Source organism: Vulpes lagopus, chromosome 5, assembly GCF_018345385.1.
Source record: "Vulpes lagopus strain Blue_001 chromosome 5, ASM1834538v1, whole genome shotgun sequence".
In the NCBI taxonomy this organism is placed as follows: Eukaryota; Metazoa; Chordata; class Mammalia; order Carnivora; family Canidae; genus Vulpes; species Vulpes lagopus.
The window spans coordinates 32695922-32719330 of record NC_054828.1 but is presented as its reverse complement, the minus strand read 5'-3'; the positions used below and the strand labels follow the sequence as shown (position 1 = coordinate 32719330).

General features: G+C 42.5%; 2 protein-coding genes across 2 annotated transcripts in view; one reads left to right on the top strand and one right to left on the bottom strand.

Annotated features, from left to right (window-relative positions):
- The window catches only part of PIGF (phosphatidylinositol glycan anchor biosynthesis class F), a 32954-nt gene extending 26006 nt beyond the window's left edge, over window positions 1–6948 (top strand). Inside the window, exon 6 of the mRNA XM_041757571.1 lies at window positions 6639–6948. Within this exon, the coding sequence (XP_041613505.1) occupies window positions 6639–6752 (114 nt within the window). The 3' untranslated portion in view covers window positions 6753–6948. The remainder of the gene's footprint in view (window positions 1–6638) is intronic.
- RHOQ (ras homolog family member Q) overlaps window positions 3984–23409 on the bottom strand; it is a 40071-nt gene continuing 20645 nt past the window's right edge. The window contains exons 3-5 of the mRNA XM_041757572.1: window positions 11299–11463; window positions 10820–10915; window positions 3984–7320 (exon numbers count right to left, since the gene is read on the bottom strand). Of these exons, the coding sequence (XP_041613506.1) occupies window positions 7165–7320; window positions 10820–10915; window positions 11299–11463 (417 nt within the window). The 3' untranslated portion in view covers window positions 3984–7164. The remainder of the gene's footprint in view (window positions 7321–10819; window positions 10916–11298; window positions 11464–23409) is intronic.

Here is a 23409-nt window from a genome sequence, read left to right as displayed (position 1 = left end):
TAGTTTTGATGAATAGTCATTCATATGAGACTATTAAAAATGACACAAATTATCTACTGAGTGGTTAGTTTAAAATCAGCTTTTGTACTGATGCTTCTTAAAGTTGGTGAAAAATGACAGCGAGGAGCAGGAATTATGCTTCTATTTCTGAGGTGAGGGTACATATGGTTGATATAATGCATTGTGTTGTGTGGCTTTTGAGGGTTTTCTTGTAAGCTTTATACTCCTCAGACATTTCATGTGAAGAATGGCATGTATTAAAGGGGATTACCAGAGCAGGGAATAGTTCTTAGAGTATAGTATAACATTGCTCACGAACTATTTAATTTGTTCTAAACCACAGCTTCTAATTATCATCTAGCAGTGTCAGTTACTTAAGAAATACTTAATCAGTGGTCATGTAAATTTCATTTTTTCAAGCTAAAACATATAATGTACAGAGTTATACTGATGCATGGTACTCTACAGCTCTGGTGACAAATTCTAAAATAGCCCCATATTTTAAGTATCAGAGGTACTATTACCCGTTTTGAACTTGGGAAACCGAGGCTCAGATAGTAAGTGATCTGGCCAAGGCCCACACAGCCAGTAAGTGGCTGACCTGGCTCCACAGCTCAGATCATTCTCACTCCACTGACTGTGCTACTTGCCAAAAGAGTATTTAAAAAAAAAAAAAAAAAAAACTCCTAAGTGAAATATAAGTATTTTTTAAAGTAGCCTAACGTTTTTATACAGCTGTCTTAAAGCTTTCATTGATTATCTGAAGCTAACCTCAGACTTGAGAAGAAATCATCTTCTAATTTCAAATACATGATCATTTTAGGAAACCTGTAGTAGCTCATAAACCACCATACTCAGTGATATACCAAACTAGCTACCTGGATCAAAAGCCAGTGGATATCATTTCAGTGACAGTACGAGATTAAAAATCTACTTGTACTTAATATATATTAAAGGAACCTAGGTAATACTGTGTAGATTATAATTAAAATTTAATTTTAATTATATAAGCTGTTTACTATTAAAGCACATAACAAATAGATGCCATCTACATTATTCAAATTGATCCTTGGGACTCCTGGGTGGCTCAGTGGTTGAGCCAAAAATACCTTTGGCTCTGGTCATGATCCCAGAGTCCTGGGATTGAGTCCCACATCGGGCTCCCCTTAGGGAGCCTGCTTCTCCCTCTGTCTGTGTCTCTGCCTCTTCTCTGTAAGAGAAATGAATGAAATCTTTATTAAAAAAAAAAAAAAAGAAATTGATCTTTAAAATTCTGAACCAAATGTAGAGGGTCACTGTATTACCTTGACCAGTGGCTAATAAAAATACTTGTTAGGGTTAAGTGATGAAGAATACAGGGATCCTTTTTCAATTTTTTTAAATATTTTATTTATTTATTCATAAGAGACAGAGAGAGGCAGATACAGGCAGAGGGAGAAGCAGGCTCCTCACAGGGAGCCTAATGCGGGACTCGATCCCAGACCCTGGGATCACGCCCTGAGCTGAAGGCAGACACTCAATCACTGAACCACCTAGGCATCCTGAATAAGGGGATTCTTAACCAGGAGTCTAGATGAGGGGGTTTTTGAGCCCCTGAAATGATATGATATATATGTATAAAATCTATGGATCACATTTGACAAGAAGGAATTCTGCTAGATGTTGTTTTTATTTTTTATTTATATATTTATATATAAAAATATATAAATATATGTATATTTATATATTTTTTAGAGGGAGGGATGGGGAAGAGGGAGACAGAGAATCTTAGGCAGGCTCCACCCTCAGTGCAGAGCCCCATGCGGGGCTCAATCTCATGACCCTGAGATCATGACCTGAGCTGAAATCAGGAGTTGAATTCTTAAGTGACTGAGCTACCCAGGCATCCCTAGATGTAGTTTTTAAAACATATTTTTAAAGTATGTTAAAAATTTTGAGGAGGAATTTTTTTTAATAGGTTGAGCTTTAGAGATGGTGTATTTGGGGAATGATGGTGTTCTGGATTGTAATGACAACTTATATGTGCCTATTAGGAATATGAGCTAAAAGATTATTATCAATTTATAACTCACATGTACTTTGTGCCAGATACTGTTACAGGTATGATTCTAAGAACCACATAGTGCATTTTCTCATTTAATCATTAACAGCAACCCTGTGAGGTGGGTTTTATAATGATCTTCACAGATGAGAAACCGAGTTACAGAGAGGTTAGGTGACTTGCACAGGGTCACATATTTAATAAATGGCAGAGCCGAGACTCAAATCAATCTAATACAAAAATTAGTATTCTTAAATCATTATTCTGTACTACTTAGAACATGCTTTGAAAAGTCCCAGCACTACATAGATACATCAGTGATGCTCGATCAGAAGACAGCAGTGGGGTCTTCAGGTAGAAATAAGCTTATATAATTTTGAAATGTCTTTCAACCAGCAACAACATTGATTTAACAGAGAAAACATACAAAGTTAAATCTGTATTGTTGAGAAATTGGTTTTTAGCTTATTAGGGTAAAATTGTTTTATTTCTGGGAAAAACACAACTTATTGCTGGTACCAGGTACCCGGACCTTATAATATCCGGCCTTTCTTAATGTTATTTTAAGAAAACACTGACCTTTTTTTGGTTTAAGTGGTGAAAAAACAAGAAGTCATTTGGTTTAGAGAAAGGATAATAGTAGTACTCTAAACAAAACACTTTGTTCACATGATGTAGCTATTCATTTTTAAATGAATGTTTTAGTGATTAAAACATTTTTAATTTATAAAAAAACTGGATAAAAAACGATGGTCATTTTGGTGGCAAACATTTGTGAATGACTTCCTTTACATGAATGTCTTCGAGTTTTCTATTTCCCTTAAACAAAATAAGATAATTATATACAGCCATCTCAGATGACCATAATTTGGAGAAATGTTTGTAGCATTGCAGTTGGATTGTCTGTTCAGTAGATGATACCAGTATGATAAGCCTATTTGTGGCATGAAGAATGTTCAGTAGAAACAGCTCTGTGTGTAAGATGGAAACCCCAAGATGTTAAGTATGACGATGCGAGATGAAGCGAAGAAGATGGTTCGATAAGTCAATATGAGATCTATTGCCATTGTGTAGTTTTAAGTTTTTTTAAAATTATTTATTCATGAGAGAGAGGCAGAGGCAGGCTCCATGCAGGGGGCCTGATGTGGGATGCGATCCCAGGACTCCAGGATCACACCCTGGGCTGAAGGCAGGTGCTAAACCGCTGAGCCACCCGGGAATTCCCTAGTTTTAAGTTTTTTAAAGCATTTGTAAGGTCAGTAGGAAATTCAATCATGAGAACCTTAGAGGAAAGGTGATTTAGTGGGCAGCCTCCCCCAATTCCCTTCAGCTGCTCCTTTTGACATTCCCTATCCTGGGAATAAAAAATCAGAAAGGTTGCCCTTACACGAAGAAATTCTCCTTTAAAAAATGTGTCACCATTAAGGGCTACTTATTTCAGGAAAGCCCAGCAGGAAAGCTGGATCCCTCACTAGCAACTAGTCTTCAAAGCCAGTCCAACATTTCAACTTGATGATGGCATGGATTTCTTAAGAATTGAATAAATAGCAAATGCTCTGAGCCTTAACCCCTCATTAGACACAACTTTTAAACTGATAGCTCATCTTTGGCATTCCATTGGAGGTGCAGTATGGCAGCTGTTCAAAGAGCATGAGTGTGACTGTGGACGTGAGTGTTTGGAAACAAAGAGCCATGCTGAAATTACAAAGTGATTCAAGTAGAACTTAGTGACCCAAATTGGAGTTTGGCTGGGATTCATGAGGGATTATTATTCTTTCTACACTCTGACAACGCGCTTTTTAACAAAGTGCAGGTGCTCACACTTGGCTGGTGATTAGACTCACACCATGAGAAACAGAGAAATGAGTATTACCCCAAATGCTTACATAGGGTGTTAAATAAAAACTACTAAGGTAAGAAGTTCAATGCTTTACATAGGTAGTAAACTATGCATATTATTTTATTTATAACCCCATGTGTTAAGATGGGACACTGTTAAAGTAACAATCACTTAAAAAGCAACAACCAACAAACCAGTATTTAATTTGGTACTTAAAAGTAATAATTAAAAATCAAATGGAAGCAATGCCTAAAGTAACTAGTTCACAATAAAAACCATTCATTCAGGCTCTACTTACTGGAAATAAGATAATTCAACATGGGCTAACCTAAAATCTATCTGTAGAGACAGAATAAGGGTACACGTCAGCAAAGTATTAAATAAGATTTCAGGGAGCCCCTAAAATTTTAAGAACCTCAGAATTGATTATATGCAAAAAAATTAACTGTACGTTTCTTTTAAGTTCATTCATACATGACCTTATTTGAAGCAGTGTGTTTGCTTTGACTAGCAAAATTCATGTCACTAAGATATTTCTGAAGTATTTCCCAGATATTTGGCTACTTTGAGCTAGTTCTTCCAGTGATTAGTCTCAATTTCTGCTGAAACATAAGTCTTTAATGAAGACGTGCTTCTGAAAATAAGGCAAATTTTTCTACAATCTGCTCATGAATAGAAAACAAATCTTTGGTTTTTAGTTAGGGTGGCGGGAAGGATTGAGTGCAAAAAGAAATACGAAGGAATCAAAGCAATGAAAAGGCTCTTAATAAGCAATGGGAAACTCCAAACCCCATCAAGGTCAATAGAGTACCTAAGGCACCTCAGGTTCAGATGATATAATCATCTTTGCTTAGAGTTCTAATAATCTATATACAGGATTTTTACCATCTTAAGAATGTGCAGCTGAAAAGGTAATGTCCAACAATGAATATTGTGAATAAGAAAGAAGAGAATCGTAAGAGTTGATAAATGGGAGAGATGTTGGAGGTCCTCTAGTTCTACCTCCCATGTTTTATAGATGAAGAAACTGAGGCCCAGGCAGGAAACAGAAGGACACCAGAGTTTGTGTTTCCCAATTCCTAGTCCATTTCTCTTAGGGCAGATCAAATTCTTGATTTTTAACTTTTATTGTCTAGTAAACCAAGTATGAAAAAGTTTCAGAGGTGAATTTGAGGAAAAAAAAAAATCCCCATCAATTTCCCAAAGGCGAGTTGGAAATGTATAATTCTTTACTGTCTTAATTCCTTTATACCATGTGTTGGACAGCTTAGTTAATATACTAATTGATTTATGCAATTCCTTTCAGTTCTATCTAAAAATAACTAATTAATCTAATTAATCGACCCAAATTAAATGAGTTATATAAAGATTCCATTTAAGCATACATAAGGCCATGGTACTTAATGTGAACCATCGCTTTTGGGAGAAGGAAGACATCCACTGTCCAGTTCAGAAAGAAAGATCCTGACTAGTTATTCAGTAGACTCTCCACTCTTCAAAGGGGAAGATGATGCTTATATTTTTAAAAATCTCTACAAAGCTCACATACAAGACAGTACATCCTAGATTTGTGACTGATATGAGCATTTAAGGCTGTCATTTTCAAGTATAAAAGTTTAGTGTTCCATTACCCAATCTGTGCAGTAGACACAGCTATTAGCTCAAGTCATGAAAATTAACAGAAGCTCACCAAAGACATAAATAAATCATAATTTAGTCAACAGCAAGTTTAAATGTAGGAAAGGCTGGAGAAAAATTTATGGGTTAGATTATGCTTCTCTGAACTGCATTAATTTATTCAAACTGAAACTTTGTCTAACACTATTGTCTGTTGCATGGCATTTGGAACAAAGCAGATCCATAGCAGACCAAACAAGGAAGCTTAATTAGGTTACGGAAATAGTAATTAAGATGGTTCACCTCTAACACAGTTCTGTGGCCTGATCCCCCAGAGAAAAATTAGAAATGGCTCCAGTATACCAAATAAGCTTCACGGATGCACATAATTTTTTTTTTTTTTTTAAAGCAGGGCCTTTCACCTAGGGACTAGCATGCACTGCTTGTGGATGAAAGAAATGAACATTATTTACTTCTGGCTTGCTTGATGTAATATTGCAAAATGCAATACAGTTGGAGAAAATGGGTATTTAGAAGCCAGTATTTCATTTAACTGACACTCTATCTAGGTGTGTACATAAGTTGTAGTTCTAGAACTTCTGCTGTGGTTCCAATACCTGTGTCTGAAAGGTGACATCAGTATTATTATGGAAGCAGTTGCTTCGTTATAAATTCCATGTCACATGCTTGAATCCTAGGTCTGTTCTCTTCAGCGCTATGTAAAGTTTCTCGTAGTTTGGTCAGCATACACACATCTCATGTCATCTGATACATAAGCCAAGGTGGAAATTAAAAGACAAAATTGTCAACTACTTCAGACAGCTATATCAAGTCCAGGATTATGACAAAGTCTGACCCAAAATTTTAATTTGTAGTTGTAGGGTGTATCTCATGCAGTTTGGGCAGCATCAAACTAAATCTACAGTTGCCAGAAGCCTTGTTACAGCCGAATGTACAGTAACTAGAATGTGTACATTTTTAGTGTTTATGATAAATGCAGTTATGACCTTATTACACTTTTGGCATTCTTTAAGAAAGCACATTAAGCTTTAATATAGAAATATTTACGTTACACTTAAATTGTGCTCAAGTAATAATAAAAACAGTTGTTCTTTTTGACCTCCTACATTCTCTTCTTAGGTATGGCCCATCTCCTGCACGCTTGGAGCGACCTTTGGCTACGTGGCTGGCCTTGTGATTTCCCCACTCTGGATATACTGGAATAGAAAGCAACTTACATACAAGAACAATTAATTGGAGCAAAGGGAGAAGAGATTTCTTTGTGCAGATTCCATAAAGACTGTGCAGAAATGTATGTGGTCTAAGCCAGGCAGTTCCATTTACAGCACTATTTTTTATGTAGTTACAACATGATGTGATTGTAGCTTTTTAAACTATGAAACCCCTGAGAGATTGTACCTCCTAGTTGAAATAAAGTATTTATAATAGATTGTGGCTTCAGATGCTGTTTGCTGCTTCTTGGACCTTTAAGAAACATTCTTAATGAATTTTATAGAATTCTGAGGACAAGGTGTTTTGTTTTTTTTTGTTTTTTTCTTTCAAGTTTTAAACTGCTTCATTATTTAAAGAGGTCTGGGTATAGCTGTAGCATTTCATATGCTTTTTGAGAGAAATGGACAGTCTCGTTGGCCACTGAAGATGTTTCTCACGTAATCAAACAACAGTTTATACATCTCGATCCTATTCTTTTTTTTACTGTGTGTTTCTTTGGAGTTAAAATGGCTATGATAGCCTCATCAAAAACAGTCTTCAATCCCTTCTGGGTTAAAGCCGAACATTCCACATAGCAGCATGCTCCTATCTGGGAGGGAGAAAAAAAAATCACAAACATATAAAATCTTTTTTACACAATTGGTATGACACAACACACCATTAAAAGGAAAATGAGAAAATACAGCTATGCCGAAGGAATGAAATCATCATCCATATTCATGAAACCCAGAGGTAGCTCACACAAAAGTAAGCAAATATCCTTCTACACTTATTCCATGAAAATTTATGTCATTCATCAAGTATTTACTGGTTACCTACCATATGCCAAGCACTGTTTTAGGTGCTAGAGATAATGTCAAAGAAAGAACTGAACAAAAGACCACAGTCCCTGCTGTGTGATGCTCACATTTGCTGAAATTCTCCTGGGAGAGCGAAGAGCAGATGGTGCTGCGTACCTCAGAGCAAAAAAGCTGGGGAGATGGGTCGTGCAAGGGTGGGAAGCTTCTCGACAGTGGTTTGAGGGATACCTACGGGGAGAGGTTCCAGGCAGAAAGAGCCATAGATGGAAAGACCCTGATGCAGGAGCATGCTCAGAGCGTTCAGCGAATAATAAAGAAGCCAGAATGGCAGGAGAGAGTGAGCGGCAGGGACTGGACAGCACGAGGCAGGCCAGGGAGGCAGCCCTGAGGCCAGGAGGGTAAGGACTTTGGCTTCTACTCTAAGAGAGGCTCCATTCAGTCACTGGGAATCTACTGAGCATTATTATTTGCCAGACGAGAGAATACAGCAGAGAACAAAATGAAGTCTGCCCTGCTCTCACGAAGCTTCTACTTTACAGGGAGAAGACCACAAGCTGCTAGGGAAAGAATGTCAGAAGGTAGCATGTGGCCTGGAGGAAGACAGGGAGTGGGGCCAAGACCAGGCAAGGCCTCACTGAGAAAGTGGTACCTGAGCAGAGACCTGGAAGGAGTGAGAAAATACTTCCCTGTTGCACGGGGAGCAACACTCTAGGTGGATGGAAGAGCAAAAGTACTAATGCCCTGACGTACAAGACTTTGGGGACACAGCAAGGAGGCCATGTGCCTGCCCTACAAGCAGTGAGGCAGCCATGCAGCCAGCCACGTGTGAGGACTCTGGCCCCTGTGAGCGAGCTGGGAAGGCACGGGAAGATTCTGAGCATAGCAGTGACCTGGTGGAGTTTGTGTTTTTAAAGACTCACTTGGGCTGCTATGTTCTCAACATAGAACAGATGGCCATGGGGTCCCAGACAGAAGCAGAAAGGGGAGTCTGAGCCGTTCTAGTGATCCAGGCCAGGGATGGAGGGGCCCGGCCAGACTCAGAGGAGCAGATGGTGGGTGTATTCTGAATACTTTGGATACTGGATGTATTCTGAAGTCAGAACGGTAGGTTTTTGCCCCAGGGTTGCTGGGACAGGAGGAAAGCGAGAGCAAAATCAAGTGTGACTTCAAGGTTTCTGAGATGAGTAACCGGGAGGACAGGCACGGAGGATAAAATTAGGAATTCCGTTTTGGACATGTTAATTTTTAGATGCTTAGCCACCCAGATGGACTTGGTGAGGGAACAGCTGGATAACCAAGTCTACAAGAGTTCAGGGAGGTGGTCAGGCTGCAGATAGAAATCTGGGCATCTTCAGTGGCAGACTTTGCAAACCGCCGGCCTGACAGCAGCTCGCCTAGGCCTAGTGAGGGGAGCTGCAGAAGAAAGGCTGTACCAGAAGCTGAGTGCTGATCCCTGGGCATCCAGCACGGAGACGGGGAGAGGAGACATGGAGGAGAGGCCATTGCCAGGGGACGGAACCAGGAGAGGGCCTGCAAGGGGGCCAGGTGAAAGTATTCTGCTGCCAACAGGCCTATAAGTGGGGTGCTAGTGTTTTGCAACCACTTTTTTCCCCTAAAACTACATAATAAATACAAACATCTCAACATGTGTAACTAAATTTTTAATAGAAGCAGGATTTTTTTGTTTTTTGTTTTTTTTTTTTTCAATTAGAAACAAGGCAGCAACTTTGTAGCCATCTCTGTAATAACTTTTTTTTAAAGATTTTATTTGACAGATGATAGAGCCAGAGAGCACAAGCTGGGGAGAATGGCAGGAGAAGAGGGAGAAGCAGACTCCGCACAGAGCAGGGAGCCCAACTTAGGACTCAATCCCAGTACCCTGGGATCATGGCCTGAACTAAAGGGAGATGCTTAACCCGCTGAGCCACCCTGGTGCCCCTGTAATAATTTTTTAAAGATCAATTACTACATATGGAATTGCCTGATCAAAAGTATGCCTGACTTTGAGGCTTTTGCATATTGTCAAGATTGCTTTTCCTCAATGACCAACGGTAACAAGAGAGTGCCCATTTCCTTACACCCCTGGAACAGTGGCTATTATAATTAATTTCTCTCTTTTTTTGCCAATTTAATAGGGGTAAATTGAACTTACATTTGACTACTGAGGACTCTGAACACACTTCCTATATGCAATGGCAATCTGTATTTTTTGGTAAATTTTCCATTGAGGTTCTAAGTCCATTTTTCTATTGGGGTAATATATGTCTTTTTCTGATTAATTCATTTGCAAGGAATTCCTGTATACTAAGTATATTAACCCATTTTTCAGCCATACATATCAAGTTTGTTTCATGACTTCCCATTGTGTTTCTGGCATTTGATGTATCAAATTTTTATGTAGTTAAATCACCAATGTTTTCATTTGCCAATTTTACCTCTATGAAGTTTTAGAAATTCTTTCTCTCCCTGAGATTATGAAATTTACTACATGGAATTTCTAAAGCGATTTGTTAGTGAAGCTATTTGTCTTTTGTTTTAGGAAAAAAATGTCCTCCAAAAAGTTTTCTTGCTTTCTTCTGCCTCCTAATAGTACATTTAAAAAGACCTTATTAGATTGTGTTTCCACAAAAGTCCTATTAGAGTCACATCTAAAAAACAGAATCCAATAATGTTAGGGCCAGAGAGAGAGAAAAGTAAGCCTAACTTCAGGGTGAGGAAGAATAAAAGTTAAAAGTTTTATGCACGTCACAGTTGTATATTTTTTAGAATGCTAATATTTTCTATGTTTCATAAAGATTGGAAGAAAACTCAACACGTTTCTTTTCAAACCATAACTTTTTGGTTTTAACTGCAAATTTAAACTCACCCCATGCCATTCCCCCTCAATTCTATGGGTCTTAACAGAAGACAGAGTCTGCTTTGGCACAGTATAAACATTTAAGAGATTTAAAAGGGCTTTTTCTGATGCCTCTTTCTTCAGGTAACTTTTTAGGAAAATATCACTGGCTTTGTCGTGCAGGTGCGAGTGCCGGGCTCTGTGGTCCGGCCTTTCCTGCAGCCCAGCTCTGCCATTTATTACCTATGGGACCTGACAAGTTACCTGCCATCGCCAAGTCCCCGTTTGTGGTAGTCAGACCCACCCGAGTAGAGGTGCAAGGAGTAAATGAGGTAATACACGTACAGCACTCAGCACAGTGCCTGGCATACAGTAAATGCACAATAAATGTTAGCTATTATTACCTGAGCTGCTTTGACATTTCTTTTTAAATTTCATAAAGGTTCTGTTACCTCTTTTGCTAGTTTCTGTCCTTGTTCCACACAAATCGGTTTTTCTTTCATATCATTCAGTCTTGCTAAAGTTTTGGGGTCATCTCGGAGATCAATCTAATCAAGAAAGTTCAACAATATCCCATAATGTTACAAGTCTTTAAAGATAAATCAAAGCATGTAGTCCCATTTAGTCCCACATACCAAATGAAGATTAAACAGATGAACTTCACTTTTAAAACCAACTCATTTAAAAAAAAAAAAAAAAACAACCCATATGATTGCTTTCCTCTGGCACTACTTTGACCAAATTCCAAATTCTTTTTTTTTTTTTTTTACTTTGACCAAATTCTTATTTTTCTATAAGAAATAGTATTTTTACAACTTGCAATTGAAATTAAACATGCATATCATTTGCTAAACCTTCTTTCTCTGAAAGCAACAGCACGAGATAGGCCAAAGAGACTATTCTTAAATGGGTAACATCAAAGCAGGCATACCTGAGTTCCTATTAATAAAAAGGGTACATTTGGTGCATATTCCTTAAGTTCCGGTACCCACTCCTCTTTCACATTTTGAAATGAGGCTGGATTTACCACAGAGAAGCATATAAGGAAGACATCAGTCATTGGATAAGATAAAGGCCTCAGACGATCATAGTCTTCCTAAGGAAGAGAGAAAGACCTCATTATTCCCATTTCTCTAGTTTATCAACAGCAGGTATATAAGGTTACGTGGCCGAAGAAGCAAAGTCAGGAGAATTCCACAAACACAATGTCTGGCACTCTACAAAAATCAAGATAATTCCATTGGTTTGTTCTTCCTCTTGGGATTACCAACAGTATGAAAACATCATTAACAACTACAACAAAACTTGGAGAAAATGTATCGCAATTACTAAAGCCGCCACTAGAAACACGTTAAACTGCAAAATTTACACAAAGAATTGACTGAAGCTACACCTTGTCTGATGATCCTAATTTATAACGGCTACCAGATGTTGAATGTTTACGGAGTGTCAGGATATAATCCAGGCACCCTCCCCCGCATTACTTATTTCATCCTCCTAAGAGCTACATGACGTAAGTACTATTACCCTGTCTTCCACTGGAAGGAAAGGAGGCACAGAAGTGAAATAACCCGTGCAAGGTGCACAACCAGTGGGAAGGAGACAGGATGCAAACCCTGACAGTGTTACTCCAGAACCTACGCCTTAACCACTGCACATTACACGGAGACCTTGAATATCTGTTTGCCCTCTTTATACTGTTTTCTTAATTACGCGTGCGTGCAAGTTTAAAGATAGAAACATAGGGGATCCCTGGGTGGCGCAGCGGTTTGGCGCCTGCCTTTGGCCCAGGGCGCGATCCTGGAGAACCGGGATCGAATCCCACGTCGAGAACCGGGATCGAATCCCACGTCGGGCTCCCGGTGCATGGAGCCTGCTTCTCTCCCTCTGCCTATGTCTCTGCCTCTCTCTCTCTCTCTGTGACTATAATAAATAAATAAAAAAAAAAAAAAAAAAAAGATAGAAACATAGAGTGTACGCACAAAGATCCCCCTTTTCTCTTCGATTTCCATTCCCTTCCCCAAATGTAGGTGTTTTCAGGTGTACCTTCCCAATTCTCCTTCTACGCATGTGTAAACCAACAACTGTACGTATTCCAACATCTGTACATAGAAGAGATCAAGCGATCCGTGTTGTTCTGCATCCTTCAGTATCTCCCGGAGATCTTTCCACACGGGAATACGTTGGGCTGCTATATAATTTTATTTTTCTTTAAAGATTTATTTATTCATTTTAGAGAGGCAGAGAGAGCAGGGGGAGGGGCCGAGGGTGGGGGGAGGGAGAGAGAGAGAGAGAGAAACAGACTCCCCACTGAGTGCAGACCCCGACTGGGGGCTCGATCTCATTTCCCTGAGATCATGACCTGAGCTGAGACCAAGAGTCATTCACTGAACCCACTGAGCCACCCAGGCACCCTGGACTACTACATAATTTTAAACTGCTGCTTTGAATTCCGCAGAAGGGCTGTCCTACCGATGGCTGTTTCGGGATCTCTCCATCACAAAAGGCAGAAGATCTTGTTTTGCTTAGACTCCTTTCTATGCCACAGATATTCTGCTTATTTCCATTCCGATGAGTGAACCATCAGGACTCCCATTTCTGCCGTGGTTCGATTCTCCTCTGGTTTCAGGGAAACTTTATTCTTCACCTCAGCCACCACCCCTCCCACCCCTTCCCGACCAGAACCGTGTGAACGCGGAACCTGTTAAAAACACCCTGTGCTCGTGGCTCAGCAGGAGCAGTAGCATTTCCCTTGTGGGACAATTTTCCTTTCGTGTCACCTTCTGACATTTTCCTTACTAGAATGTTCAACCAAGTGTGTTCAAGCCTCAAATTCTTGACCTGGGAGTCAGCCCTTCTGTTTTTCTGTGATGCTTTCAGAAAGCACAGCTGCAGCCTGCAGCCAGGGGCAGCGCAAGGTTTCTTAGGTGCTGGCCGCCACAGGCCGAGGGGGAAATGCCATCTCCAATCTTCTTTACCCTTCCTGTTTAAAACAGGGGCCCTCTAACTGCTTTTGAATAAAGCCATGCTAGGGCATTAATGAATGGCATTAATTAATGAAGAAATCCGGTAGCATGGGTGCGGAATACATTGCACCCCTGCCGGTCACTTTAAGAGGGCTACTGTTAAACATTATAACAGGTTTTCACAATTTAGTTTGAGCGTTACCCAGCAGAATGGGTGCATGAATTAAATTCACTTTCTGCTCTGCTATTTCCAACTGCACGTCCACGGCGGGGAAGCAGGGTCAGCGCTGATCCTAGCATTCCACCTGGCAACTCTGGGTTCCTGAGCAAACGTGTGCTCAGCACGGTCAGGCAGTGAAGGGGTGGGTGTTCTTGTTAAAAATCTCTCCTTGTCCATATTTGGATATCAATTTTCACAGAACGAGAAACAAGGATACGATCTCCCTGGATTCTGAGGAATCAATGAAATCATGCGACGAAAGCACTGGGCATAGTGCCAGGCACATGCAAGACCTCTTCTAGCACTGTAACATAAATCCTTCATCCCACGGGACACCGATTCTCCTTTTCCTCTGCAAATCCACGCAGCGGGCCCTCCATCTCCCACCAGGGCTGGCTTCGCAGCTCTCTCCCATTGCAGAGAAGAAGCTCTTTTGGGAGAAGTAACATTTTCTCTTCTGGCATCAAGATACACAAAACAAACTGAGGTCCCTTAAGGACAGTATAATTATCAGATCAATGAAAGAGAATGCTATATCATCATTGTCCTAATTAGTCATTTTGGAACTCAAGAGCCTTAAGACTAAAATGTGACCAAAAAAAAAAAAAATCAAATTAGATTTCTGTAATGAAAATTTTACTTTTCAAGCAAATTTACCTCACCAGGGGAATATAACGTGTACTTTCTCTAGAAGGAGATTACAAGAAATAAAGAGTGAGTGAATGCGAGGTTCTCTAGAAATGCTTAATAACATTAATGCAAACATTCTATAGAACACAGGTCTGTTGTACAGATGCCTTTCATAAACCATAACAAATACAGACTTTCCTCGCTGAGATACATGCAGACACATAGGAAGGAAATTAATCATTTCTAGACACTTGTTAACTTGCAGATTTTGTTGGAATAATTAAACTGTGATGGATTGAGGTTATTAAAAAAAAAACTCACAAAGACAAGTATGTTTAGAACTCCTATGTTACTTCTTCTGTCCGAACTACTGAAAATGAACTTCTGCCTCTAATCTGTGGCTAAGTAACTGGCAGTTATTATAAGAAGGAGACCTTTCTGCTTCTATTCAGCCTGAGTAATTAGATGTCCAATAACAGATAGCAAGTTTAAAAAATAAATTATCCCCCGTGCATACTGTATCCTGCATCACCATATGACATTGTTTTACCCCCACTGTGCAGTGTCCCGGGTGAACTTCCGGTACAGTGAAGATTTGGATTTGGGGATAAATAAGCTGAAACATAAGGAACTTTTCATCTCCAGCTTTACATTTGAAACTCTTGGCATCACAAAGAAAGGGAGCAACAGCCCTTAATTTTAAACAGCCACTTAACCGAAGTCAGAGATCCTCCAAGCCGAATCTCTGGCGTCCTCCTAACCCAATCAATTCTATTTCAGTTCAAATGTTTTAAAAAGGCAGATATTTAGGGACGCCTGGGTGGCTCAGGGGTTGAGCATCTGCCTGTGGCTCAGGTCGTGATCCCAGGGTCCCGGGATCGAGTCCCGCATCGGGCTCCCCTTGAGGAGCCTGCTTCTCCATCTGCCTGTGTCTCTACCTCTCTCTGTGTGTCTCTTGTGAATAAATAAGTAAATCTTGACCCCCAAAGAGGCAGATATTTAAATATTTCCCAATGGGGGTAGAGAACTTAAAAACAACTATCTTAACATCAAAACCATGAAAACCTACAGCAAGTTCAGTCAACAGGACTGTTGGGCGGCTTAGTAAAATCTTCAGCTTGTTACCCAACTGGCGAAGTGCCAGAACTATCAATTTTTTAAAAAGGGTGTTCAGATAGCTTCGTGAGGAGGCCCTCCATTCCTGTCAAGAGCCTTTGATCTGTGATGATGACAACCTTGACCCGTGAAAACTATCATACTCTTACAACCTGCCCAGAATCCGCCAACAAGAGGACACTGAAGAATCGGGCTCTGACGGGAAAAGAGAGCGCTTCTGCACCACCTCTATCCCCTTCCTGTGGACCTGGGCTCCCTCCTACTTTTGGGAATTCTGGGTAAAATACATGCTTCTAGGATGTGTGTGCCTATTTAAAATACATATCCGAAGTACACAGCTCAAGCAAAACCACGCACAGTGGACGGTGTAGGCCTTGCCATGCTTTGTTAGCAGGCATGCTATCACACACTGATCATTTAAACTCAGTCAGCGAGATTCACTGAGCCCATACCATGGGCGATGTACTAGGAGTACATACACACAAGGAAGGAACTGTCTGCTCTGGAGCTTGTAGTTTAGTTGGGAATTCAGGATGTATACATATAAAACGACAGTCGTGGGGTGCCTGGCTGGCTCAGTCCGTGGAGCGTGCAACTCTTGATCTCAGGGTTGTGAGTTTGAGCCCCACGCTGGGTGAAGAGATTACTTAAAAATAAAATCTTAAAAAAAAATGAATGAAAGAAGTGTGAACTAGAGTAGGTGAACTAGATAAATGCTTCATCCAAGAAACATTCATAAGCACCAACCACGTACCCAGAATGGTGCTAAGTGTAATCATCTGGGAAGTGAAGGACAAGATTCAGATCATATCTGATTTGTAAAACACCTAATTACACATGCAAAGTGCTCTCATATCTGTGTGTCCAAGAAAAGGCACCAAGCTCACAAGGCAGTGGTATGCACGATGTGTCTGTGCACCTCACCAGTGCTTTGTGGACCTCCAGGCCACAGCCTAGAAGAGACTGGGGCATGCAAAGAGGAAGAATCTGGAAGGTGGGGAGAGACACAAACATTTCTAACAGTCTCTGCTCAGAGGCGGTTCATGGTAAGGGAGACAGACATAGGCGAACACTTTATCATAGGCCAGAATGGGGTAAATACTAAGAGTTACAGTAAATGAGGTGATGCTAAGAGAAGACTCAGGAGAGCCAGCATCTGAGTCGTGCCTTACCCAATGGAAAGGACTGGCACATACACGACCTACCAGCCACGTGGCCTTGGTCAGCTCACTTCTTTCTTAGAGGCTCAGTGTCTCTGTCCACAAACTGGGAGAGTGTCAGGGATAAATGCTTAGAAGGCTGCAAAGTGCTCTGAAAATGTACTATACCGCCCAAGAATGCAGGCTGTTACTTCAATTTAGAAAATAGTCATTTATCAAAACCTACAAGAGTCTTCCTCTGTAACAACCTATGATGAGAAAAAGTAGGACCACAGCAAAATAACTCTTTAACAGACAAGCCCCAGATGTCTAAAGCGTAGAGCAGTTTCTGACTCCTTTAAGGAATAGAGAAAATGTATGTCGACCGAGTAAAAATGGCTCTTGAGACTGGTGGCTTGTGGAACATGAAGGAGCAACTCTGTCCCTTCCAAAGTGCACAGTAGCAATCTCTAACCCAACATCTGTTTCTAGTAAGAAGCCCAAAATAGGTATCAGGCATGGCTCTTGGAACGCCCCACCCCACAAAGGGCTCTCTCCTAAAGCCAAGAGGCCACGTGCACTGCAGCTAGCTTCTGAAGATGAAAAGCTGTTTGTCATAAATCCAACTTATAAACACTTCTGCTGTAATTCACCATAATAGTAGCCTGTGAGTCCCTGTCTCCTTTGTCAAGTGCTTGCATCACCTTTGAGTTCATTTTGCATTTAACTCTGCAAAATGAAAATACCACTTTTTCACTCCCCTTTAAAATATCTGTTTTTTTTGGGGGGGGGGGCGCCTGGGTGGCTCAATGGTTGAGCATCTGCCTTGGGCTCAGGGCTTGATCCTGGGGTGCTGGGATCAAGTCCCGCATTAGGCTCCTTGGAAGGAGCCTGCTTCTCCCTTTGCCTGTCTCTGCTTCTCTCTGTGTCTCTCATGAATAAATAAATACAATATTTAAAAATATCTGTTTTTTAAGGAAGCTGGGTTGTGCACCCTTTGGGGAGCACTTTAAGAAGCTGGTTTATCAAACATCAGTAATGAGTTTATTGAATTTGGCCACCCCCTCCTTGAACTAAAGAGCACTGGGGGAGGAGAAAGAATTTTATTAGAGGTCAATGTTTCAAAAGGTTCCCAAATATTTGGCTGTATCACTTATTTTTTGATTTTTTAAAAAGATTTTATTTATTTATTTATTCACGAGAGACACAGAGAGAGGGAGAGACATAGGCAGAGAGAGAGGGTGGCTCCCTGCAGGGTGCCTAATGTGGGACTCGATCCCAGGACCCCGGGATCACGCCCTGAGCCAAAGGCAGACGCTCAACCACTGAGCCACCCAGGTGCCCCTATTTTTGATCTTTAGTTGGGTTGGGAAGTGCTATTTATAGGGCCTGAGTAGCTGTCTGTAAAAAAAAAAAAAAAAAAAATTCTTGAAACTGAAGGTTCAGCTCCTAACTTTTGGCAATTGTCATTTTCATGTGTGTTGATTCGTAGTTAAGTCGGTCTTCCAGTTAATTTAACAATTACTTGAGAGCTAGTGAACCGGATCTTTGGCTTCTGTTCCATCCCTACCTTCCTTTTGCCTGCTTGAATGATCATAAGTCCTGTTCAGATGGGCTGGAGAAAAAGGAGAGAAAATGAGGCGTGAGGCAGCAGAGAGTGCCCTGGAGAACAGCTCTGCCGCTGTCTGACCACGTCCTTATGATCCAGCATTTTCTCATCTCCAAAAGGAGAGGCTTGTACTGGATGGCCATATCACATGGTTAAAAATGCTCAAACTAATACTTTTCACCCTTGTGGGCAGCCCTAGTAACAGATTTAATGTGGGAGGAGGTTTCAACTACTGGCTAAAAATCAAGCTTTAGGGTTCTGTTTTATCTGCCTTGACCCCACAAGGCAGAGGATCAAGACTTAGCTAAATATGGCCCTTAGGCAAGCTTCATTTCCCCATCTGTGACGGGAGAATAAATATAGCATACACATGTTAAGATAAATGAGAGAGCTGGTCAAGTGTTTTGAGCTCTTCAACACACAAGCCTGACTTTCCAAAAAAAGACAAACCACAACTTCAGAGCCTGTGTGATTTCTTTTGTGCACAGCGAGACGACTTCCCTTGTTGTAAAGGGTTGAGAGCTGAATTTCTACATTGTCTGCAGCTATAATTACACGTCTCTTTCACTAAAAGGGAGGTCAGCTGGCCTAAGGCATGCATCAAGAAGGTAAATGCCAGGTCACACTTCCATGCGGGATAGTCCTTTTCTAATTTTCTTGACATAAATTTCATGTCGGCGGAACATTTGTTCATTCATTTATTCCACCAAGTATCCGCCAGCTAGGTGCTGGGCACTGTGTATGCTACAATGAAAAACAGATGGGGACCCTGCCCTCACGAGTTCACGGGATAATAGGAAAGGCAGGTGCCTCTCAAATACAGCACTACTGCTCCATGTTGGGGGATCTTTGGAGATACGTTTGGGGGGGGGTTCTATTGTCAACATGAATGGGGGACCTCTACGGGCATTTAGGGATGGGAGCCAGCGTACTACATAACCTGTGTAATGAAAAACAGTCCCAGGTCCCACATGATGGTGAGGGACTATTCAAGAAATAACAAAAAATGACATCTGCCAGGCGTTGATGAACACGAAAGATCCTTTTATAATTACCTGAATCTACGACCTAACTGTGCTGCGTATAAAAGCACCAAGTATTCGTTGCACTGTTTTTATGAATTTTCTAGGAAGGTCATTTCAGCGCAAATTGAACGAGAAAGGAAGACTGTACTTTATTTTGCTCAAAACGTTATAGGAGTTGCTTACCATTGTAGAAAACCACACGCCCCTGGCAACGTCGCCCTTAGCGTGGAACCCATAAAATGCTATGACATTCGTCAACATCCTAGTTAGGCATTCATGGCAATTCCACCTGTAGGTGTAGGCATCTGACTACTTACTTCATTGTGACCTATGAGGACTCAGCCCGGGAGCTTATGAATTTAATACCAAAATAACTATTTTTATTGTGAAAAGAAAGTATTCTTTTTATTCTCCTTCATATCATAAGATGTTACACTGATTTAAAGTGATGTGTGCAGAGTACACCTCCTGTAGATTGCCTCTGCGGATAAGGAAAAGAGACACGTTTGTTACAAAAAAGGGAAATGGGTCTGATAGAGCTGAGGCACTGAGCCAGGCATTTAGCAAAATGAGACCGAAAAGTGGTGAGAAATGCAAATCGGGATAGTTGTTATGAAGCCCAAGAGCCAGGGATGGGGGAGAGAGAATAACCAGGGAGACCAGATTCAGTCTGGGGGTTAGGAAAGACCTCTTGGAGGGAGAGACATCTAACCTGAGACGCGGGGGACAGTGTAAGGGCAGTGTGTGCAAAAGCCCTGAGGCAGAATGGCCCCGACAGATACTGAGGTCCTGAGAAAGGCCAGAGTGACAGACAAGGCAGGGTTGCAGAGGCAGCCCTCCGGGACCGGAGCCTACTGTAATGGAAAGTTCTTGAAAGGTTCAGGGGAAAAAAAAAGTCATGTCAATTTTTTTAAAAAAACAAAAAGGCAATTCAGGGGGATCCCCAGGTGGCTCAGTGGTTTAACGTCGCCTTTGGCCCAGGGCCTGATCCTAGAGTCCCGGAATCGAGTCCCACGTCAGGCTCCCTGTGTGGAGCCTGCTTCTCCCTCTGCCTGTGTCTCTGCCTCTCTCTCTCTCTCTCTCCTCTCTCTCTCTCGGTGTCTCTCATGAATAAAAAGTAAAATCTATTTAAAACAAAAAAAGGCAATTCAGGCTGGAGTCCTGGAGAAAGGCGGGTACTGTAATTCAGGTGAGAGAAGATGGTAATGAGACCTGAGTGGTAGCAGCTGGCAGCTGGAGAAATGGTGGCTCCTAGATCCACCTCGGGAAGGGACTCAGGCTTGGGTGATGGGCTGGATGTGGGGCTGAAGGTGAGAGACGTCTCTGGAAGAATCCAGGGTTCAGCTTGTGCTGCTGGATGAATGGATAATGTCTTATACAGAGATGATGAAACCTGTGGCTGAAGAAGCACAGGAGGGAGAAAACTCAAGAGGCCAGGGTTGGACGTGTTGAGCTCGAGATGTCAAGTACGAGGTCAGAATAGTGTATGTGGAGGAGCTCTCTGCCTTCTGAGTGCCACACCCAGCTCTAGATGCTTCCTTTTGGCTGGATCAGAAGCATCCCAAATTTCGACATTTCTGCACTACAATCATTTCTTCTCCCTCAAATCTGCAATTCCCCCTGCATTCGCCATCTCAGTAAAAGATATCACCACCCATCAGGCCAGAGCCAGACCCCGAAACATCCTCGATACCCAGTAAGACAGCCCCTTGCCCAGTGGCCCACTGTCCTTCCCCTCCCAGACTTCTTTACCTGGGCAAGTCCTGCTCATCTTCCAGGCTTTGGTCTAAAAATCTCTGCATCCAACAAACCTTCTCCGCACCCACAATTCAGATGAAGCGCCCACTGCTCTGTGCTTCCCGGGCACCCTGGGCCCCTCCTGCCACCTCAAGTCTTCCACGTACTAGCACTGCCTCTCTTCCTACCAGTATCCTCCAGACTCCCTGAATCGTTCACTGCCTGCCCAGCACCCTTCTCCCACTTCCTGTCTTCCAAAACTGATTTAGTTCAGACCCATCCCTCCTCCACCCAGACACATGCTTCCAGGGACCCGGAGTCTATCCATACTTAAGCTAAAAGAAATCCCGGTTAGACTAAGCCAATCATGGAGTTCCATTTGCCACTGTCCGGTCAAAGCCACTGGTTCCCGAGTGGGCACCTGACCTAAGTGGTCCAATCAGGATGGAGTAGTCCCTGGGTTTTCCAAGGGGTTCATTCCCTGCCCCGCGGGCCATAGTCATTGGTGCCTGGATGCGCACATGACCTAAGAAGTCCGATCTGAATGAGGTAGCTACCCCTCATCCGTCTTCTCCTTCTGCTGCTTTTCTTCTTTCTCACCCTCCTCCTATCCACCCCACTCAGTATATAAGGATTTGCCACTCGCTGGCCCCATCTCTGCAGCTCATAGAATGATCTGGGGCCTCCGCTCTATATCAGCCAGTGCTGTGGTCTGTGTGTCACAGTGGAGTAGGTGCTACCCCAGGGATAGCTACACAGTGGGAGGCCTATGGGAGTATCAGGGCTGACACTTCCAGGGGAGCAGCCCTCAACCTCTGGGATACAGGTCACCTGGGCTTCCCACAGTGAGCACTGGAGGGACCACACATGGAACACAGATAACCCACCCAGACCTGGGAGTTATGCGTGAGCCAAATCCAGAGGCAACACCATTGTCCTTAGCTGTGCAATAACACCTGCCTTTCTCTGCCTCTGAGGCCATGAAAATGCTAACAAAGCCTGAAGACACTCATTACATACATAGTTACTCCTCCTGGGCCTTTTTTTTTTTTTTTTAAGATTTCATTTATTTATTTGACAGAGAGAGAGAGAGAGAGCACACGCAGAGGCACAAGCAGGGGGACAGGCAGAGGTAGAGGGAGAAGCAGGCTCCGCATTGAGCAGGGAGCCCAACGCAGGGCTTGATCCCGGGATCGTGATGTGAGCCGAAGGTGGATGCTTGGCCCACGGTGCCACCCAGGCATCCCTGGGCTCTTAATATACTAAGAAGACAGCAGCCAAGCAACAAGAGAGGACGCCCGGAGCTACACTCTGATTAAGCCTGAAATGCTGGTTTTCTCCATGCCCAGATGAGGCCCCAAACAGCATGAAGGAGTTAAACCATGACTAACATGTCCATTTGGAATCTGAGTACTTGAACCACACTCCTTGGCCAAACATACAGTGCCATCTGCCATCTGAGATGAGGAAGACTTCTGGGCGGGCAGTTAAAATCAGGACAACCTAATGTAGTTCACCAACACACTTTCATGGAAGAGATCCTTTAAAAAATGCAAGCAGTTTATGTTAGAGTGATGAGCAGTTTTGCTACTAGATCGAGGTGCTGGTTGTGCAACAGCGTGAATGTACTAAATGCCACTGGATTGTACACTTTGAATTTGGGGCCCCTGTGTGGCTCAGTCGGTTAAGTGTGTGCCTTCAACTCAGGTGGTGATCCCAGCGTCCTGAGATTGAGCCCCGAGTCAGGATCCCTGCACCCCAGGGAGCCTGCTTCTCCCTCTGCCTCTGCCCCTCCTCATGCTCTCTCTCTCTCTCTCTGATAGATAAACAATCTTTTAAAAAGGATTAATTTTATGTTGTGTCAGTTTCACCTTAATTTAAAAAAAAAATGCATACAGGTCCACAAGTCTGCAAAGAGGGGACCTTGTGTGTGTCCCCCCCACACACACGTGCATACACACAGACACACACACATGCTCTCACAGAGATTTATTTGAAATTCAGAGAGGCGCTGCACAGACCAGAAACAGCCAATGCTTCGTACTCCTCGGGACCTGAGCTGGATCACCACAACCCTCCTCCATGGCGCTGAGTGTGGCTTACCCTTCTTGCTGAGTGTTCTGTACCCCCACTCCACCTGTCCCCCCTCCAGCTCTGCACTATGGAAGGTTCCCAACAGAGCTCTTCCAGGCCCGGAACACACAACTGCACCACCTTGCTCCAATTTATTTCATTTCCCAGCGCCAAGAAGAGCAGCTTGGTCCAGTTTTCATGCAAACTCCAGCTCTCCCACTGCACGCGCACCATTAGCCTACGAGAGAGGGCAGCTCCCACTCTACAGAGGAGGAAGCCGAGGCTTGAAGCAGCTCATCAGGCGTCCAGAGGCACAGGAGAGTGGCACAGAGGTGAGGCAGGGATGCAGTCCCAAGAACTAGGTTAGACCCCTCCTGACCCTTTGTTTTAACCAGACAGTAGATCATTGGCTTTGGACAAAGACCTGTGGAATCTCTGAATCACAGGCTTACTAGCTGCGTGGCCCTGTGCAAGCTGCCTCTCCCTTCTGCTTCCTTTCTCTACAAACGGACTAAGCTTTGGACTGA